The 17,263-nt window shown below is 37.6% G+C and overlaps 1 protein-coding gene across 1 annotated transcript; it reads left to right on the top strand.

The window, feature by feature from the left end:
* Nucleotides 1–1,343: 1,343 nt before the first annotated feature.
* LOC148004724 (uncharacterized) lies at nucleotides 1,344–16,766 on the top strand. Its single transcript, XM_087559926.1, has 2 exons — nucleotides 1,344–1,547; nucleotides 16,385–16,766. The coding sequence occupies exons 1-2, from the start codon at nucleotides 1,344–1,346 to the stop codon at nucleotides 16,721–16,723; spliced, it is 543 nt and encodes a 180-aa protein (XP_087416052.1). The 3' UTR covers nucleotides 16,724–16,766.
* The last annotated feature ends 497 nt before the right edge of the window (nucleotides 16,767–17,263 follow it).

Here is a 17,263-nt window from a genome sequence, read left to right as displayed (position 1 = left end):
TCTATCCAACAATATTTATCTCTTTTATGATTTACTTCAGTCCTTCGGCTCTTTCCATTTGTGCTAATGGGCATCTTTGTTATTACTCTTCATCTGAAATCTTTCTATCTTTATTACTGTCATTTGAATCTTAGTGATTGTCTTAGTCAGGTTTTGCATCCCTGCACAAAACATGATCAAAAAGCAAGTTGGGGAGGAAAGGATTTATTCAGATTCCACATTGCTGTTCATCACCAAAAAGTCAGGACGGGGTTGGGGATTTAGCTCAGTGGTAGAGCGCTTGCCTAGCAAGTGCGAGGCCCTGGGTTCAGTCCTCAGCTCTGAAAAAAAGAAAAAAAAAGATTTAAAAAAATGTCAGGACAAGAACACACACAGGGCAGAAACTTGGAGGCAGGAGCTGATGCAGAAGCCATGGAGGGATGTTACTTACTGGCTTGCTTCCCCTGGCTTGCTCAGTTTGCTCTCTTATAGAACCCAGGAACACCAGCCCAGGGATGGCTCCACCCACAATGGGCTGGGCCTTCCCACCCTTGATCACTAATTGAGAAAATGCCTTACAGCTGGGTCTCATGGAGGCGTTTCCTCAAGGGAGACTACATTCTCTCTGATAGCTCCAGCTTGCTTCAAGTTGACACACAAAACCAGCCAGTACAGTAATGGTTTCACTGTAGTTCACAGGTTTTACTCTGCTATATTTATATATTTCTCTGTTCCAAAAAACTACTCCCATTTTTCTAAATTTATTTAATTGGTTTACTCTGACACACGTTTAGTCTCGTATATTTAAAAATAAAAATTCTAGGACTTTTTTATGTCACTAAGTTTGTTTTGTTTATTTTACTAAATTCGGTTCAAAAAAGGAAGTTATGAGCAGATATGCAGTACTAGAAACACATAGTTCAGATCTCTTCCCTCCACCCAGTCCCCTGCCTGCTGATTCCTCTGGGGCAAGCAACCCTGAGCAGCTTGCACTCCAGCTCAGAACTCAACAGCCTGACCACCTCTCTGCCTGCCCTCTCCAGACCTTCAGAAGCAGAAGCACAAAGGAGAGATCCCTTCCCTCCACCCAGTCCCTTGCATGCCTTGTTGTCTGGGACACAGCCAGCTGCTAAGAGACTTGGACTTGGACTTGAGTTGTATTTTCCAGCCCAAGGCTGTCCACTAGAGGCCTGATACACCAGGAACACTCCAGGACAACCACACAACTGAAGGCCAGCATAAGAAACTAATCCATAAAGAGCACAGCTACCCTACTACAGCAAGCCCCGGATATCCTAACTAAAGCATAAGAAAATGACCTTAAATCCAGTCTTGTAAAGATGATAGGAACCTTTAAAGGGAAAATGTATAAATCCCTTAACAAAATTCAGGAAAACACGATCAAACAGGCAAAGGAAATAAGAGCAACTGTTGAAGACCTGGAAATGGAAGTAGAAACAATAAAGAAAACACAAACTGAGAGAACGCTGGGGATGGACCACCTGCTAGTCATCACTTTGCTGGCTCCTGGCAATGCCTTCTATGAGAAGCTTTTTCTACACATGCAGGTGAGTGTATTAAACTCTTGCTACAATTTAGAAAGTAAGTTCCCAAGTTTTTAATTTTTATAATAATGTATAATGTGACCGTCTTTTAAAAAAATTAACCTTGTTGGTACTTTAATGTCTTAGACTTTAATTTGTGTTAACCTGTATTTTAGGTAAGGACATTAAACTGTCTGGGTCATAAAGCTCAGAATCTACCTTTCTAATGGAGTCCATTGTCCCCATGCTGATTAGCAATTGAATTGCGTTTGACCTCTTTTAAACCAGGAGAACTTGACATAATTTCTCCTGAAATTCTAAACAGAATATTTATTATTTCTGGGATATGGACAGTAATCTTTGCCTGTGTGACTTCTACTTTTTTACCTTTATACTGTGTTTTGAACAATTTAATAATTTTACTTTACTTATCTATTCTTTCACAGTTTTATAAGTATATGAAATACCTTTTGATTATATTTTAACTTTCTAGTAACAAATTTTATTATAATTCATTGTCACCAAATTGTTCAAAATGTTTGTTGAGCCAATTGATTTATTCTGAAATCATGTATTTTCATCCCAAAACACTGAAATTCAGAATATCTTCAATTATCAGTGGATTTTCAGTTTATGCTTATAGCTCCACCAATGGCCAGGCTTCACTGAAAATGTAATTATTCTACCTCTCTCTCTCTCTCTCTCTCTCTCTCTCTCTCTCTCTCTCTGTGTGTGTGTGTGTGTGTGTGTGTGTGTGTGTGTGTGTGTGTGTGTGTGTCTGGCTCTCTGTATATATCTGTTTCTCTGTTTTTTTTTATCTTTGTCTGTGTCTCAATCTCTCTCTGTCTCCCTTTTAATCTGTCTCTGAATCTCTTTAAACCAGTCTTTCTTGTCAGCATTTTTCAAGTCCTGCTTTTCAGAATTAATACTCAACTCACATATGTTTAAAAATAGCCTAAGACCAATTCATTATTGAGAATATGTATGTATGTATGTATGTATGTGTGTATGTATGTATGTATGCATGTGTGTATCATATATATATATCATCTATCTATTATCTCTCTATCTTAACTATCTATATTTATATCATTTATATCTATACCTATATCTATATATCTATAACCACATATATATCAATATTATCTATACCTATTATATGTAGCTATCTATATTTATATTGTGCAAAACAACAGACTAAAAGTACTTGAGCCTTTTGCTGTGGCATAAGAGCAATTTTGGCCTCCAAAATCTCTCCAGGTAGTACCGTTTCCTTCTAATAACTAGATGGCAAGAGTATGATATTGGACTTTTACCTAAATTTTTATCTGTGGGAATATGCAATTGCATACCTCAATTCAAAAGTCTTAAAATACTAATCATTTCCAGAAAACAAAACAGGCAGTCTCAGTCCAGTCACAAGCTGATTATTTGCCTTCCATGACAGAATAAACTGCTAAGTCATTGCAACCCTGGTCTCTGCTGTGAATGTTACTTCAATCCACCAATGATATGATGACATTTCCATTCTCTCTTGCATGTTATGGTTATGCTCATAGCTAAGATATTTACAAATGTAATCATGTTAAGATGGCATCATTAAAAGTGTGTACTGGTTTCATTCTATAAAGAGAAGAAAAAAGAGTAAGAAACACAGAGTGGCACCGAGTATCGCTGTATAAGTGACATTGAACTTAAGACAAAACACATTAAATGCTGCTGGCACCAAACAAGCTCACCAGGGGCAAGAAAGACTTCTCCCTAGATCATGGTCTTGTAAGTGTTAAATTTTCAGGCCTCGTGAGCGGAAAAGAACATATTTTTTTCTCTCACTTATTTGTTTTTAATACCATTCTCTGTGGCGATGATTTTACTGCAGGTGTAAGTATTTAATGCAATCATGTCCATTTTCCATCAATGTGTTCTCATCCCAGCTTGAACGACACCATCAATATGCTTGCTGTAGTCAATGCCATGGCATTGTGAATCTCCAGGCTTCCATTGTTTATGTGTTATTGTGATACTGGCAGCACACTGAGAAAAGTCTCTGCTTAATGCACTGAATTCTGTTGCACCTTTGTAAAAATCAGTTGTCTATAATTCCGTATTACAAAGACAAAGGGCCTCTGCACTCTTCCCTAAAAAATATTTATTGAAACTAATCCTACACTGTATGGATTACTGCATCTTTAGAAAGGCTTACCCCCCACAACACACACACACACACACACACACACACACACACACATTTTTATTTTTTAAAAATTATCAACCATTTTAAGTTATATCAAAATACTTCTATTTACTGATTGGAGTTAGTTTCTTGACTTTAGTCATGGACTACTTGCTAATTGTTTGTAGAACTACTAAAAACACTTTGTGTATAAACCTGAAATTTTGATATCTTCACATCATTTATTCTGAAAAAAATAAGGCAATATTGAGTGTTCTAGTTAGTAAATATGAAAATATTTCCAATTACTTTTACTTTGCAAAGAATTCCACCTTTACAATTGTTTTATGCACATGCATAGATGCATAGATATGAGATACATAATATCTATTAAATATCATACATAAAATGTGTGCCAAAATATTTCAGTGATAGAAATGAGGATTATTGCAAATAGTCTTTTAATTTCTAATATAATTTTAATATATAGGAAAGAATTTGACAATGTACCCTGCAGATGATTTTTAGCTAAAGAGACTTTTGTTCTGCTTTGGGTTAGAGGACTTCAAAGATTTGGCTACAGAGACAATCATATCCGTTGAGAATGAAGCTATTTTTATCTTCTTCTTTTGCAAACTGGATTTCATATAATCCTTTGTACTGGTTTTTTCTTTACAGTCTTTTTGGACTCTATGTAGGAATAGAATAGAATGCATAGATGTCTGTGAAAAGTTCACTTGATTACTCTTTCAAAAATTTTAATTTTTTTCAGGCAAAATATGTTGATCTTATTGTTTTGTCATGTTCAGTTACTCCAGATCATCCTCCTCCCTACCCAATCACATTTCATGTTCTTTCCCTCTCTCATAACACACACACACACACACACACATCCAAAACTAACAACAATGACAAAAGCAAATATCAAAACAGACAAACTAAAAACACACACACAAAAAATCAGTAAGTAAAAAATACCAAGACAAAACAAAAAGTACACAAAACCCTCAGAGTCCATTTTGTGTTGCCATTTCCTCTTGGGCATAGAGCCTCCCCTGGAGTGTGGTTGATAGTGACACTCAAATGAAGAAAACCAGTCTTCCCCTTCCAAGAACGTACCAATTTCTAAGAACTTGCTAGGTCAGAGTTGGTATTTGTGTTCACTTTTCCTTCTCAGTGCTGGGAATTTGTCTGGCTTGAACCTGTGCACATCCCACATGTGCTGACAGAGCCTCTGTGAGTTCTTATGTGCATCGGCCTGGTCTATGTAAGAAACTATTTTCTTAGAGTTACCAATTCCCTCTGGCTCTTACAGCCTTTCCGTTTTCTCTTCCACATGGATCCTTGATCTTCGAGGATAGGAGTTTGATAAATACATCATATCTATGGCAGAGTGCTTCGAAGTCTCTGACCCTCTGTATGTTGTTCAGTTGTGGATCTCTCTTTTAATTCTCATCAACTGCGAGAAGATGCTCACTTGAGGGTTAAGTGATGCTCTGATGTATAACAACATCCATAGGAGCCATTTTAGTGCATGTTTCATTAACAGAATAATATCAGTAGGTGTTATGCTCAGCCTGTGACCTATCTAGTCTTCAGGCTCTTAATCTCTTTAGCAGTATCATTTACTGGTTTCATCTCATGATGTGTATTTGTGTCACTATCATACCAATATGTAAAAATAGATCCATATGTATTACAAAAACTCCACTCCAAAAGGATCAAGAACCTCAACAGAAGACCAGATCCTATGAATATGATGGAAAAGAAAGTAGAGAATATACTTGAATTCATAGCTTAGCCCTGACCCTCACTTATAGTTGATAGTGGCCATTCTGTATGACAATATAGCTTTCATCACTCACATCATGAGGTGAAATCGATCAAACAAAACAAACAAACAAAAAAACAGGCAGGAATTGTGCAAATAATTGTGTTTTTCATATAAGAAAAAAATACCATTTAATCAATACATTCTATGCAGTAAGATATATTCTGATCACAGATTCGCAACTAAATCTGAAGTATTTATTTGCAGGGATTGGAAACAGAGCTCTCTTTCTCTCCCATTCAAATGCTCCCTATCCTGCAGAGTGCTTTCAGTAGGCACAATAAGGCCACATATGGTCTCTGCTATCTTCCTTCGCAACCTTTTTGACTAGATCAAATGAAATATAAATTCCCTAGACTGACATGAAATATTAATATTCCAGATTTTCACAGAAATTTCCTATGAAAAAATATTGAATTTTTATTCTGTTAAGTGTTCTGGAGGGAGTCCTTAAGAGAAGTTGAGATTATTCAAACTCTAGCCTCTTGCTCAACTTCAGTAGCAAATTAATTTGTATCATTTTGCTATTACAGAGCTCCCCGTTTCTTTCTAACTATACAGAAAAATATAAATATGGCATACATTTTATATGTTAATTAATATGTCTTATGTCTCTTAGATTTTACTTCTAGTTCCTCTCCCAAAAAATACTTAGACCAATGGTTCTCAATCTTTGTAACACTATGACCCTCTAATACAAGTTCAAGTTGTGCTGACCCCAAATCATACAGTAATTTGTTGTTGCTTTATAACTGTAATTTGCTACTATTATGGATAGTAATGTAGATACAGGATATCGATATGTGACCCCAAAGAGGTCATAACAGGTTGAGAACTGATTTAAAAGAAAACTAATATACTCTCACCTGTGACTACTGTGGTGCCATGATTTATGATATTTGATCACAAAATCCTGCATCTAATCAAGTGAGTTTTAAGCAGCCAAAGTTTAGCCGGGTAATGTCCTGGTATAGAATAATCTTAAAGTGACAGATCCACTGTGACTCTGGACACTGTCAGTGTAGAAAGGCTTTTAGTTGCTCCCAGAGCTGAGCTAGGATGTCTAAAGAAAAGGTACTCACTAAAACTATTATCTGAGTCACTTACGATATATTCTCTTACTACCAAGCTTTTCTCCATTTTTCCACCTCCAATATGGACAAATAAAACATATTTTCTTCCCTAGACTGTTTGCTCATGTGAGAAATCTAACAGGAGGAAAATCAATGCTCTCTCAACTTTTTGAGTGAGGGAGTCCTATATTTCATTCTGACATTTAAATACTACATTCACAATATCTCTTTGAAAAGGTGCAAAAAGTATTTTTTTCATATTGCTAATTTCATAAAGAAATTCTATAAAGTCTGGTGGAGATCAGAGGATGAATACTATTTCATTTAAGTTTCATTCCTGATAAACACCATTTTATATGTTTATGAAAGAAAACTGATTTTCTGTTGAGTAGAACCAAACAAAATGGATATTTATGAATGAGCACCTTAAAGTCATAGATTTGTTAATTGCTCTATTTCTTCAAGAGGCTGAGAGGAGTTTTTCAGTTTACTAGCTAGGGAATCATTTATTGTCAACAACTAGGCCCCAAACAAGTAACCAGCACAAGTGGCATTGTGAAATGACAGTAAAGATGTCCACAACATCTTGGGATTTTTGTAGTTTTGTTTGTTTGTTTGTTTGTTTTTGTTTTGTGGAAGAGCATTTTGAGGAGCTGATTTCTCAAATATTGAATTAAATTATTGTTTTTATATCAGACTATCATTAATAGACACTGAGTCTTCAGAGTATCCCCAAAACTTCTTACATAATTTGACTTTCCTAGGCTCCCAAAAGAAAATATAATATAAAACTTCTTGAGTCTATAGCTTTAGTAGTTGACAGTCAATAATTGTAAACAAGGCAAAACTGGAAACAGATGAAGAAAATAAATGTATAAGGAGTTGGAGAAGGCTTGAGTGAAGGGATATTCTTTAACATGAGCTTGCTACTTCAAGGACCAAAGCCTCCGACATATGAGACCATGAAAGAGCCTTTCTCTAAGAGTCTTGCTTGGGAATGGCAAAGCCTTCAGTGGAAGGGGAAGCCCTTGGTCCTGCTAAGACTGAACCCCCAGTGAACGTGATTGTTTGGGGGAGGACGGCAATGGGGGGAGGATGGGGAGGGGAACACCCATAAAAAAGGGGAGGGGGAGGGATTAGGGGGATGTTGGCCCGGAAACCGGGAAAGGGAATAACAGTCAGAATGTAAATAAGAAATACTCAAGTTAATAATAAAAAAAGGAGAAGCTTGATGGTGTATGCAGGCATGAGTGTTTACAATTGTCTGTGTGTGTACACAAACTAGCAACTTCAGTTTCCTCCTCCTGGATGCCTACAGCCTGAGTCTGGACAATGACAGGGATCTCCTACTGAAGTGAGATAATTGCTCTCTAAGGGCTGTACACAATTAACATACTGAGGTTTTGAGTTGCTGTGGTAGTTGCCAGATTCCACACTGTCCACCCAGCCCAGGTATTACTGTGTATGTGTGTGTCCTTTATTAATTCCTTCGTCATTCCAATCAGGGCTTTCTCTTTCTCAATATTCTTCCTTCCTTGAAGAGCTGTTTGTCTTGGAACAACACAGGTTCCTCTCTGGCAGAAATATTTGCAAGGGAAGAGTCAAGTGAATGAAAGGCAGAAAGAAAGGCCAGTAAGGAAGGCTGCTCTCTGATTGCCTGATGAGCAGTATGATCTTCATCTGTAATCCCACCAACCTCCAATGTCTGACTCTACCTCTAGGTCCCAGGCACGTCCATGTCTAGGAATGTGCTGGCTACAAGTTCCAGCTGGGCCCATGCTTCCACTTGAGGCTTGGAGCCCAGGTACTGTGCAGAGCAGAATATTTACACAATGCCAGCTTGGATGACCTCTTCCAGAAAGGGCCTTCTGGACTGGAGAAGCACTCTAGGCACCTGAGATTCTGTATGTTTCTGCTGGTTTAGCTCCTTATTGCTTTTGGTAGAATTAAAATGGCAAATCCATTTTAATGTAGATACTCATTTAGAAACATGGTAATCGTCAGCCCACCCAAATTAGCAAATGATACTTTCATAGAGGTTATTTGCAATAGAACACACACACACACACACACACACACACACACACACAAGCACCTAAGCATGCACGTGTGCTCTGACCTACCTGCCCTCAATCTTTCATGGACCGTTTACTCAGACTTAATTTTTGTAACATCAAGTACTCATGAATTGTGTCTAATTGACTCACTGGTATAATGCACACTTCTTTAGATGTTTGAAGGGTTTCAAGAAAATCACAAAAGACATATTTAAAATCGCAACCAATCTCTAGAGTCAATAGTTACGTGTCTGGATGCTTTCAGTTCTCAGAGAACTAAAACATGTTTCCTGTAGTTCTAATTTCACACTGATATTTGATATTGTAGACTGTTGGTTCATTGCTAAGAAAGATATATGGGAAACACCCATGTCTAAATAACTATGTATTGCCACTCAATGCTTTTGTCTGTTAAAATTGACTTTCTGTTTTAAATGCTTCCTAATCAGTTAATGGTATATTCTACTGCATATGTACTTCACCCTAGGAGAGCCACCACACTATACTATTTCCATCTTTGGTCCTTTGGGGGCAACATTCATTTAAAAAGAATGTGCTCCAATTTTGAAATGTGACAAAATTAATTATTTTCAGTGACAGCCACAAATGAAACTCCATTTATACATTTAGAACAAGGAAGAAGAAAGGGATATCCCTCACTTCCAGACTTATCAAACACTATTATATCATCAGAAAATTGACAATACAAAGTAAATGATATCTTAGAGTTCCCACATTTATTTATTCTCTCTCATGTATGAGCATGTACACACACGTGTGTGTATGTGTGAGTGTATGTTTTTCTGTATGTGTATCCATGCTCTCATGCACATATCACAGTGTGTATGTGTGTATATGTGTATGTGTATGTGTTTGTGAGTGTGTATGTGAGTGTGAGTGGATGGATGTGTGTGTTTGTATGTGTGTGTTCATGAATGTTTATGAGTGTATGAGTAGTATGTGTGTATGTGTGCATGTGTGTATGTGTGTATGTGTGTATGTGTGCATGTGTGTATGTGTGTGTATATAAGTGTGTATATATGTGTGTGTGCATGGGCATGTGTCTTCCAAAAGTTATACTTTCCTTCTGTTACATGGAGCCCAGAGACTGAAACATGTAAGTTAACAGCAAATGTCCTAACCCACTGAGGAACCCCACTAGCATAATATTACACTTTTATAAAAATAATTTTGACCTAACAGATATTCTCAAAGGATAGCAGCAATTAATTAATGTCTATAAACAATACTTGAAAGTCCAATACTCTTGTGAAATACAAAATTTTGAAACTCAAGTAGGTTCTCATACAAACTACCAAAGGCAATATGACCTCCTTTGTTCCTTCGGCATCAGATGACTATCTTTCCATTTGTACAAAGTGAAAAGAATGAGCTATGGATAGCCCAGGACTGAGAAGGGCTTTTCTTTTCATTTCTGAAAGTTTGGAATAAATATTATAAAGTTATTTTTGAAGGCCATGTTTCTGTGTATACGTTTTCACTTAAATTTCATATAGTTCCACAGTATAATTTAGGACGTTATTTATGAAAATATACTGATCAATGTAAATTGATTCTTATTTCCTATTATCATTTACAATTATCTATTTTAAAAGACACATATTCATAAGTAAATATGGGGATTTGATATCTTGTTAAGCAAATTTTCAAACACGTGACACTTGATAGCTTATTGGTCTCTTTCTGTCTATATGTATAAAATAAGGATCCTGTGCACCCTTCAGGTTGCATAACATTTTTCCTGGGGAGTTGTGAACACACTTCTACTCAACCCAAATAAGGAACCAATGATCATCAAACTATGGATACCTCCAAAGTCCACCTTAGTGAAGCAGTGAGTTTTATTGGGGTTTGTTACATAATACAAATGAACGGTTACTGAGAGGAACATAAATGACTCAAAGGAAGCTGCATCAACGTAAGTCCACCCTAACCTGCATCACAGGCCAGAGAACCTGGAAGCCTGGAGCTCACCACACAATATGCATGTAGCTCAACATGTTGAGTACCATCCTTTCCAGGTAGCTCAGTTGAACTGAGTCTTTTCCAGGTAGTTTGGCTGGTTTCTAAGTCTTCCAGACAGCCTGGCTGGTCTGAAGGTGTCTCTCCATAGACCTTACTGCTTGCATAGGTTTGGGGAAGGAAAAGCCTAGTGAATGCAGACTGTGTTAGTGATTTCCTGAAGCTATTGCACTGCTTACTTCCTGAGCGATTGGAGCTCTCTTGGAGGATAGAATGTTTCATCTACCCTTAGAACATCCTGTTGGTTCATCTCCCTTTTATCAAGCTGTCCTTCTATGAGTCCCCTTAAAATACTCTTTATATTTGTCTCCCCTTTAACATCCTGTGTCTCAAGATTATTCCCTCCAACACAGGCTTGACTCTCAGAGAAAACTACTACACAACACATTGTCATGGAGGTCTGATAAAAATTTTGCCAGATTACATCTCCAGTCCTACATGGGATGTCCCAATTATGAGCTATTTGCATCTTTAATCCATTTCCTATCAAACATTTTAGTCACCTCTCATCACTATTTCCTGAGTGTTATTGTTAGACAAATTTGATCTCAGATATTTCACATTACCTTTGAGTGTATCATAACTTGGTGAAAAAGAGAGAGAGCAGACTTCCTTCAGAGAGTTGAGTAGAAGAATTTTACATAGGACTCTGTTACACTAATGCTATGTCAGATAAACAAGCACACTAACTGGCTATAACCCAGACACTTGCTAGAGAAAAGCACAAGAGAGAGGTGACATTAAGAGACCACTTGGCACTTTGAGGAAACCATTAGTTACTGTATATAGTATTCTTCTCATCCAACTGGGAACTTATTTTAAAGGGTGATTGACCTAGCACATACACAGTTGTAAATGTGTTCTTTCTAACAAAGTTGTTTAATACATTTCTATGAGATCTTTGGAAGACTTTGTTTTCAAAGAATGTTTAAAAAGGAAACTATAGTTGCATTTAAAAAAATTAAGCAATATACAAATGCTGTGTTTTAGAGAAGACCTTGAAGTCGCTCACATTGGTGTATGTTAGTATTATTCAGAGTTAGTGCTGTAAAACCTTGACTATTGGCCTGAGCATGAATGCCCTGCATGCCATTCACCTATAACTATTTCTGAAGAACACCAACCCTTTTAATGGACCATGAGGCTTTATGCAAATAGTATGTAATTCCAATTTCATTGGTCACACAAGAGAAAGGTATCTTGATAGCAAAGATGAGAAATATTTACTTGTAGTCAGTGATTACACAGATAAGAGGACTGACTTTCTAATGAGCCAGGCCACTCTTGTCATCCACTTAGGCTTGCCAACATATTCACTAATTAGAATATAGACAGGAATCTGATTTTCACTAAATATATATGTGGCATTAGTAATTTTTCTTGACTTTGCCTATTCTTTGTATGTAACAGTGAATACACAAGTGTTTTTGTATATGCATATAGAAACCAGAGTTCTGAGTCTGCTGTCTTCCTCAATAGCCCTCTGCCTTATTTTCATTATTTTTGGAGAATTCCATATTATAGTATTTACGTAGTTTTTATTCTTTCCTCTTTATGCTCTCCAACTCATACTAAACCTTAAATGCTAAGACAGTGTCTCTTGCCGAACCCAGAACCACACTGGCTAATAGTAAACCCAAGGATCCTCTTGGCATCATACACACCAGTGTTTGGGCTACAAGCACACATAACATTAGGTTGTGTCTGCAATGGTACTCTGAGAGCTGCATGCTCCTGTGGTCAGCACACCTGAGCCATCCCCACAGCCCTCTTATCTATTTGTAAACTGTCCTATCCTGAGTTTTGACACTTACCATTAGGTGATTGAGAAAAGAAGATTCTAGAGTGTTAGTGAAATCACCCATGTGACTGCCAGGATCTTCAATAGCTCCGGAAGCTCCTTATACTTGACAGAATCATCAGCCTGATCCAAAACAGCAGCAACACTAGGTTCTCGCACATTCTGCTGCCTTCTTTTCAGCAAGCTTTCATCAAAACATGGGCTAAGACCTAAAATACTTTTGAAAATATTTGCTGTTTTCTCCTCTATAGACTCAGCTTGTTGCCAACCAGACCCAGTGACAGAACCAAACTGGAAATCAGGTGAATATAATGCAGCTTTCTAGTCTTAGTACAGATGGGATTCCCAATCAACCTTGGGGAACCAGGCAAATGACAGGAAGTAAAGAATAAAGAAGGCAGAATGTGCGTACAGGACACTGATTTAGAAGCATCTATAATACATTGTTGTCCCCAGAGATTCTAATCATTGCATTGCCCTGGAATTGTTGAATGCTCTGAAAATTTTAGAAACCTGGATTTTTTTTTAAACGAAACCTGAGCTAATATCCTGACAAGAGACTCAGTTAAGGCAGCACTTATGAGTCACACATTTACCAAGCATGCTCAAGGCTAGGCAATGTGCTGTGTGTTGCAAGGAGAGGCCGAGATGAATGGAATAGACTTCCTGTCTTCTAAGTGTGGTGAACTATGTCCACAAATAGCTGTAATCTAAAGCAATATAGGAAAAGCTATGTAAGTACTCAAAAGTGTTCTGTGAGGAAAAGAAGAGACACAATTTTGGTAAGTAGAGATGTGGGGAAAGGCACACAGTACCATTTGAGCAAAGAGCAGAGCTGAGAAAGCTCAAAGACTATTGATAACTAGCTTCTGTTTCCGTTTACTTTTCCAACAGAGGGCTTAAGTGGTCTACAATCAGTCAGCTGCCTTCGGACTACACATTAATTTAATTTATGATTTTTCAGTGGAAACATTAATGTTAAGTTAAAATAAATGAACCAAAACTGAAAGATAATTTCAAATTTTTCCAGTTTAGTTCACTTTACATATAAAATTATAACTGAAATATAAAACAATGAAAATATTTGATGTATTTTGCTAATTAAAAGGATGCATTTTCTAATATATAATGGATCTAATTTGTCAAATTGCTCATCAAAACAGGAGCATTGTAGACACTAGGAGAATAATCCAATAGATTGTCTTCACTTCAGTTTATTATTATTATTATTATAAACATATGAATATTTTTATTTAATATTTAAACACATTTTTATTAATTCCTTCAATTAAAATTCTTGGAGTGGATAATCCAAGTTGTAAGAAAAATAACTCTCAATATCTACTTTTCTTTATGATGGCTCTTTCATATATAGACTTAGTTTTCATTATTTTGTTGAAAATTACTTACATATTTCCTTATAATTTATGTCGTGTCCTCAAGTTTGTTATGGTTTAATGGAGCATGTTCCCCACAACTTATTAGTTTAAGAGGTGGTCTGGTCTCTAAGTAGTGATGGAAAGATACTTCTGCGAGGGCACAGAATTCTATGTACATGTGGCTTAACTGTTTGACCTGGGCCACACACAGTAGGACCAAGGCTACAGAAGTATAGCTCCTGGGATTCTTGCCTGAGCCCTTTGCTTCCTGGTTGGCTATGAAGATATGAGCAAGACACCTCATGCCACTTTCACCATTAAACCTGCTGTCCCCTGCCATGCCTTCCCTGACTAGAAGGACTATGTTCTATGCATCGTGAGCCCAAACAAATCTGTCCTCCTTTGAACTTGAGTCCTGTCAAATATTTGGTCGCAGGAACAAGAATAAAAACCAGAATTCAACCAAACTGCATGCTTACAGTTTTACAAAGAAAAGATGTGAGAAACTGTGTATCAGGCTGCCGTGATGGAAGGTAATGTATCATTGAAAGAGGCAAGGACACTTACGTAATCCTTTGGTCCTAAAAACAATTGGCAGAGAGAGATGACTGTCCTTAGTGTGGAGTCTATGTCGACTGCGATGGTGGACCCGCCTATATCACTCTGTCTTTTGTACCTTTTCTCACGTTTAGTACTTACATCATCCTTACAATAATTTTGATAGTACCTTCAAAAAAAGCACATTTTGTAAGGAACTTTACAGAAGTTAAATTATTATTCTCATATTTGTGATCGGAAGTGATTCTTAGTAGTATATACTTTTATATGCCTGTGTCTTTACCTACCTTCTTCATTATATCTAGAAAATCGTGACTTGCTTTAGTGTGCAAACTCACCTAGGACTGGTGGCACAGGCCTTCCTCCCCAGTGGGAGGAAGAAGCAGGGGAATCTGTGAGTTCAAGGCCAGCCTCGCCTACAAAGCTAGTTCCAGGACAGCCAGAGCTACACAGAGAAACTGTCTTGATAATGAACAAACAAACAAATGAAAAAAAGAACACAAGAAAACAGAACAAAAAATAAGGGATGAAGTACAGGTACTATTTTGTGATTTGAGTGTTTCTACAAATATAACCTTCCAATCATATTTACTTCATTTGATATATTTTATTGATTCATTTAATTGATACAATAAATCTTTTATGAAATTGGGAGGTTAAAGCTAAGCTATTTAGCTGTGCTTATATTGCACAGTACTTTGGCCAACTTTGCAAATTTTAATGTAAGTTATTGATATGACAGTGTTTCAATACATAGTGTAAGAACATGCTTCCTTAGCTTTGTTCTTGTGAGTGATTGGTTTTTGTTTATGAATAAGAGTTTGGATAAATCACATCTTATTTATTTTCTCTTGTACCTGGAGTAGGCTTTACAATTTTCTAGACTCTACATAATATAACTGAAGTAATCCTGGGTGATTTCCATGTTCATGCTTTAGGCCTTGTAACAGCATACTGCTCCTAGTTTGGACAATTGGAATGTCAGCCTTCAGAGAAACATTTGTAACAAATGGGAGGGGAGGCCCTTGGTCCCTGGGAGGTTTGATGCCCAGTGTACAGGGATGCTGGAGTGTTGGGAAGGGAGAATACGAGTGGGTAGGGGAGCACCCTCATAGAGGCAAAGGGGAGGGGGAGGACGGATGGGGGATGGCGGGCTGGTGGTGGATGGGTAACAAGGAAATGGGATATCATTTGACATGTAAACAAATGGAATGATTAATAAAAATAAAGAAAAAGGAGAGAAAGAGAGAGAGAGAGAGAGAGAGAGAGAGAGAGAGAGAGAGAGAGGGGGGGTGAAGAAAAGCTGTATTCACTTGCTGAGAACTTCTGCAGGGGTTCTCACTGACAACTCAAATGAGCCCATGGCTGACAGGTAATAGAGACCTTCTATCCAGGAACTATCTCAGATTCTTAGATTATGCAGTCTTCAGATAAATGAACTACTACTAAACCTAACTCCACCCACATGAGGCATCCAAGCGTTGACTAGGCAGTTGACCTATTAGCTCACTATTTCTAGAGCAATGGATAAATATATCAGTAAAATAGAGGGGATTTTTGTTCAGAAAAAAGTCTTTGCTCATATATATTTCCTCTCAGAAAATATTAACAAAAATTGGAATTGGCAAAGAAATTTTGTTAACTGTAATTACCTTATAATTTTTTTAAGGTTTGTTTCGTTTAATGGCCTATCCATGTGAGGCCACTATGTACAGATATGAGGGAAGCTTTATTTCTTGGTCTCTTCCTCCTTGGGCAGAGTCTTGATGATCTCTTCCTCTCAGCCTGGAGGCGCTTCTTCCAGAGCTTTCGAAATTCCTTGGTGTTAGACCTGTGAGCCTCAGCACGTCAGCCAGTAGCTTCTTGCGAGCCTTGTCTGCCTTCAGTTTGCGGATGTGATCCAGTAGAATCTGCTTGAGTTTTCGCACATTCCCTTTGACCTTCAGGTACAGGCTGTGATACGTACGATTGTTACTCTCCTTAGATTCCTGGTATCTCCGGAGAAGCCAGTGCAGAATCCTCATCCTTCTCATCCAGGTCCCCTTCTCGGGTATCAGAACGTTGGCAGTACCCTTCCTCTTCCCTATGCCCATATGCCTGCCCTTCCATCCAGCCAAGGTGTTTTTTCAGTAGTGAGCCCCGGAATGGACGGTCACAAGATTCTGGATGATCAGCGCATCTTCGATCAGATTTCTGATCTGCTGATGGGAGTTGGCATTGGTGATTTCATTGGTCTCAACTGTGGTCCAACAGACCTTCCTTTTTACTACAGCAGAGGACACTAGAAACAAGCCTTTTCTGTGGCCTGCATGCACTCATTGCTGTGGACGTGGCAGCAAAAGGTACAATCTTTTTTTTTCCTAACTTGGCATTTTAAGACATGTAACAACCCTGGCTGTCCTGGAACTTGGTTTGTATTTTAGGTTGACCTCAAACTCACAGACATCCTCCTGGACTCCTGAGCTGGAATTATATATTTACTTACAAACATATTTTCAATATGTTATATTATGTATAAATTTAAATTGATAGCCTTATTTCTTTGATTATTATTGTAACACATATGCACAAATGTGTGCATATATATCATTTATCTGAGTGCATAAACACATAGGAATCAGAATCTTCTCTTTATTTCTGCCATTTGCTATGGGTGTCAGCATAGATTAGTATCATCAGGAAGGGGGATGCTAAATTAAACTTTGCAACTGCTTTTAGAAAGAGGTTGTAATATAACATAGCGTAGTATATCTTACTCAGCACTTGCTGAGAACACGGACCACATTACCTGAGAGTTCCCACCAAATAGACGTGAATCAAGGAGA

Source organism: Rattus norvegicus, chromosome 7 (assembly GCF_021556685.1).
Source record: "Rattus norvegicus strain SHRSP/BbbUtx chromosome 7, alternate assembly SHRSP_T2T, whole genome shotgun sequence".
Lineage (NCBI taxonomy): Eukaryota > Metazoa > Chordata > Mammalia > Rodentia > Muridae > Rattus > Rattus norvegicus.
The sequence above is the reverse complement of the archived record's forward strand: the minus strand, read 5'-3'. Positions and strand labels throughout refer to the sequence as shown.

What these genes read in the sequence shown, in the direction of transcription:
- LOC148004724 (XM_087559926.1), top strand. Translation starts at nt 1,344, where the DNA reads ATGTATAAATCCCTTAACAAAATTCAGGAAAACACGATCAAACAGGCA. An exon ending in AGCTTTTTCTACACATGCAG is followed by an intron (nt 1,548 to 16,384) that starts GTGAGTGTATTA and finishes TTTGACCTTCAG; the next exon opens with GTACAGGCTGTGATACGTAC.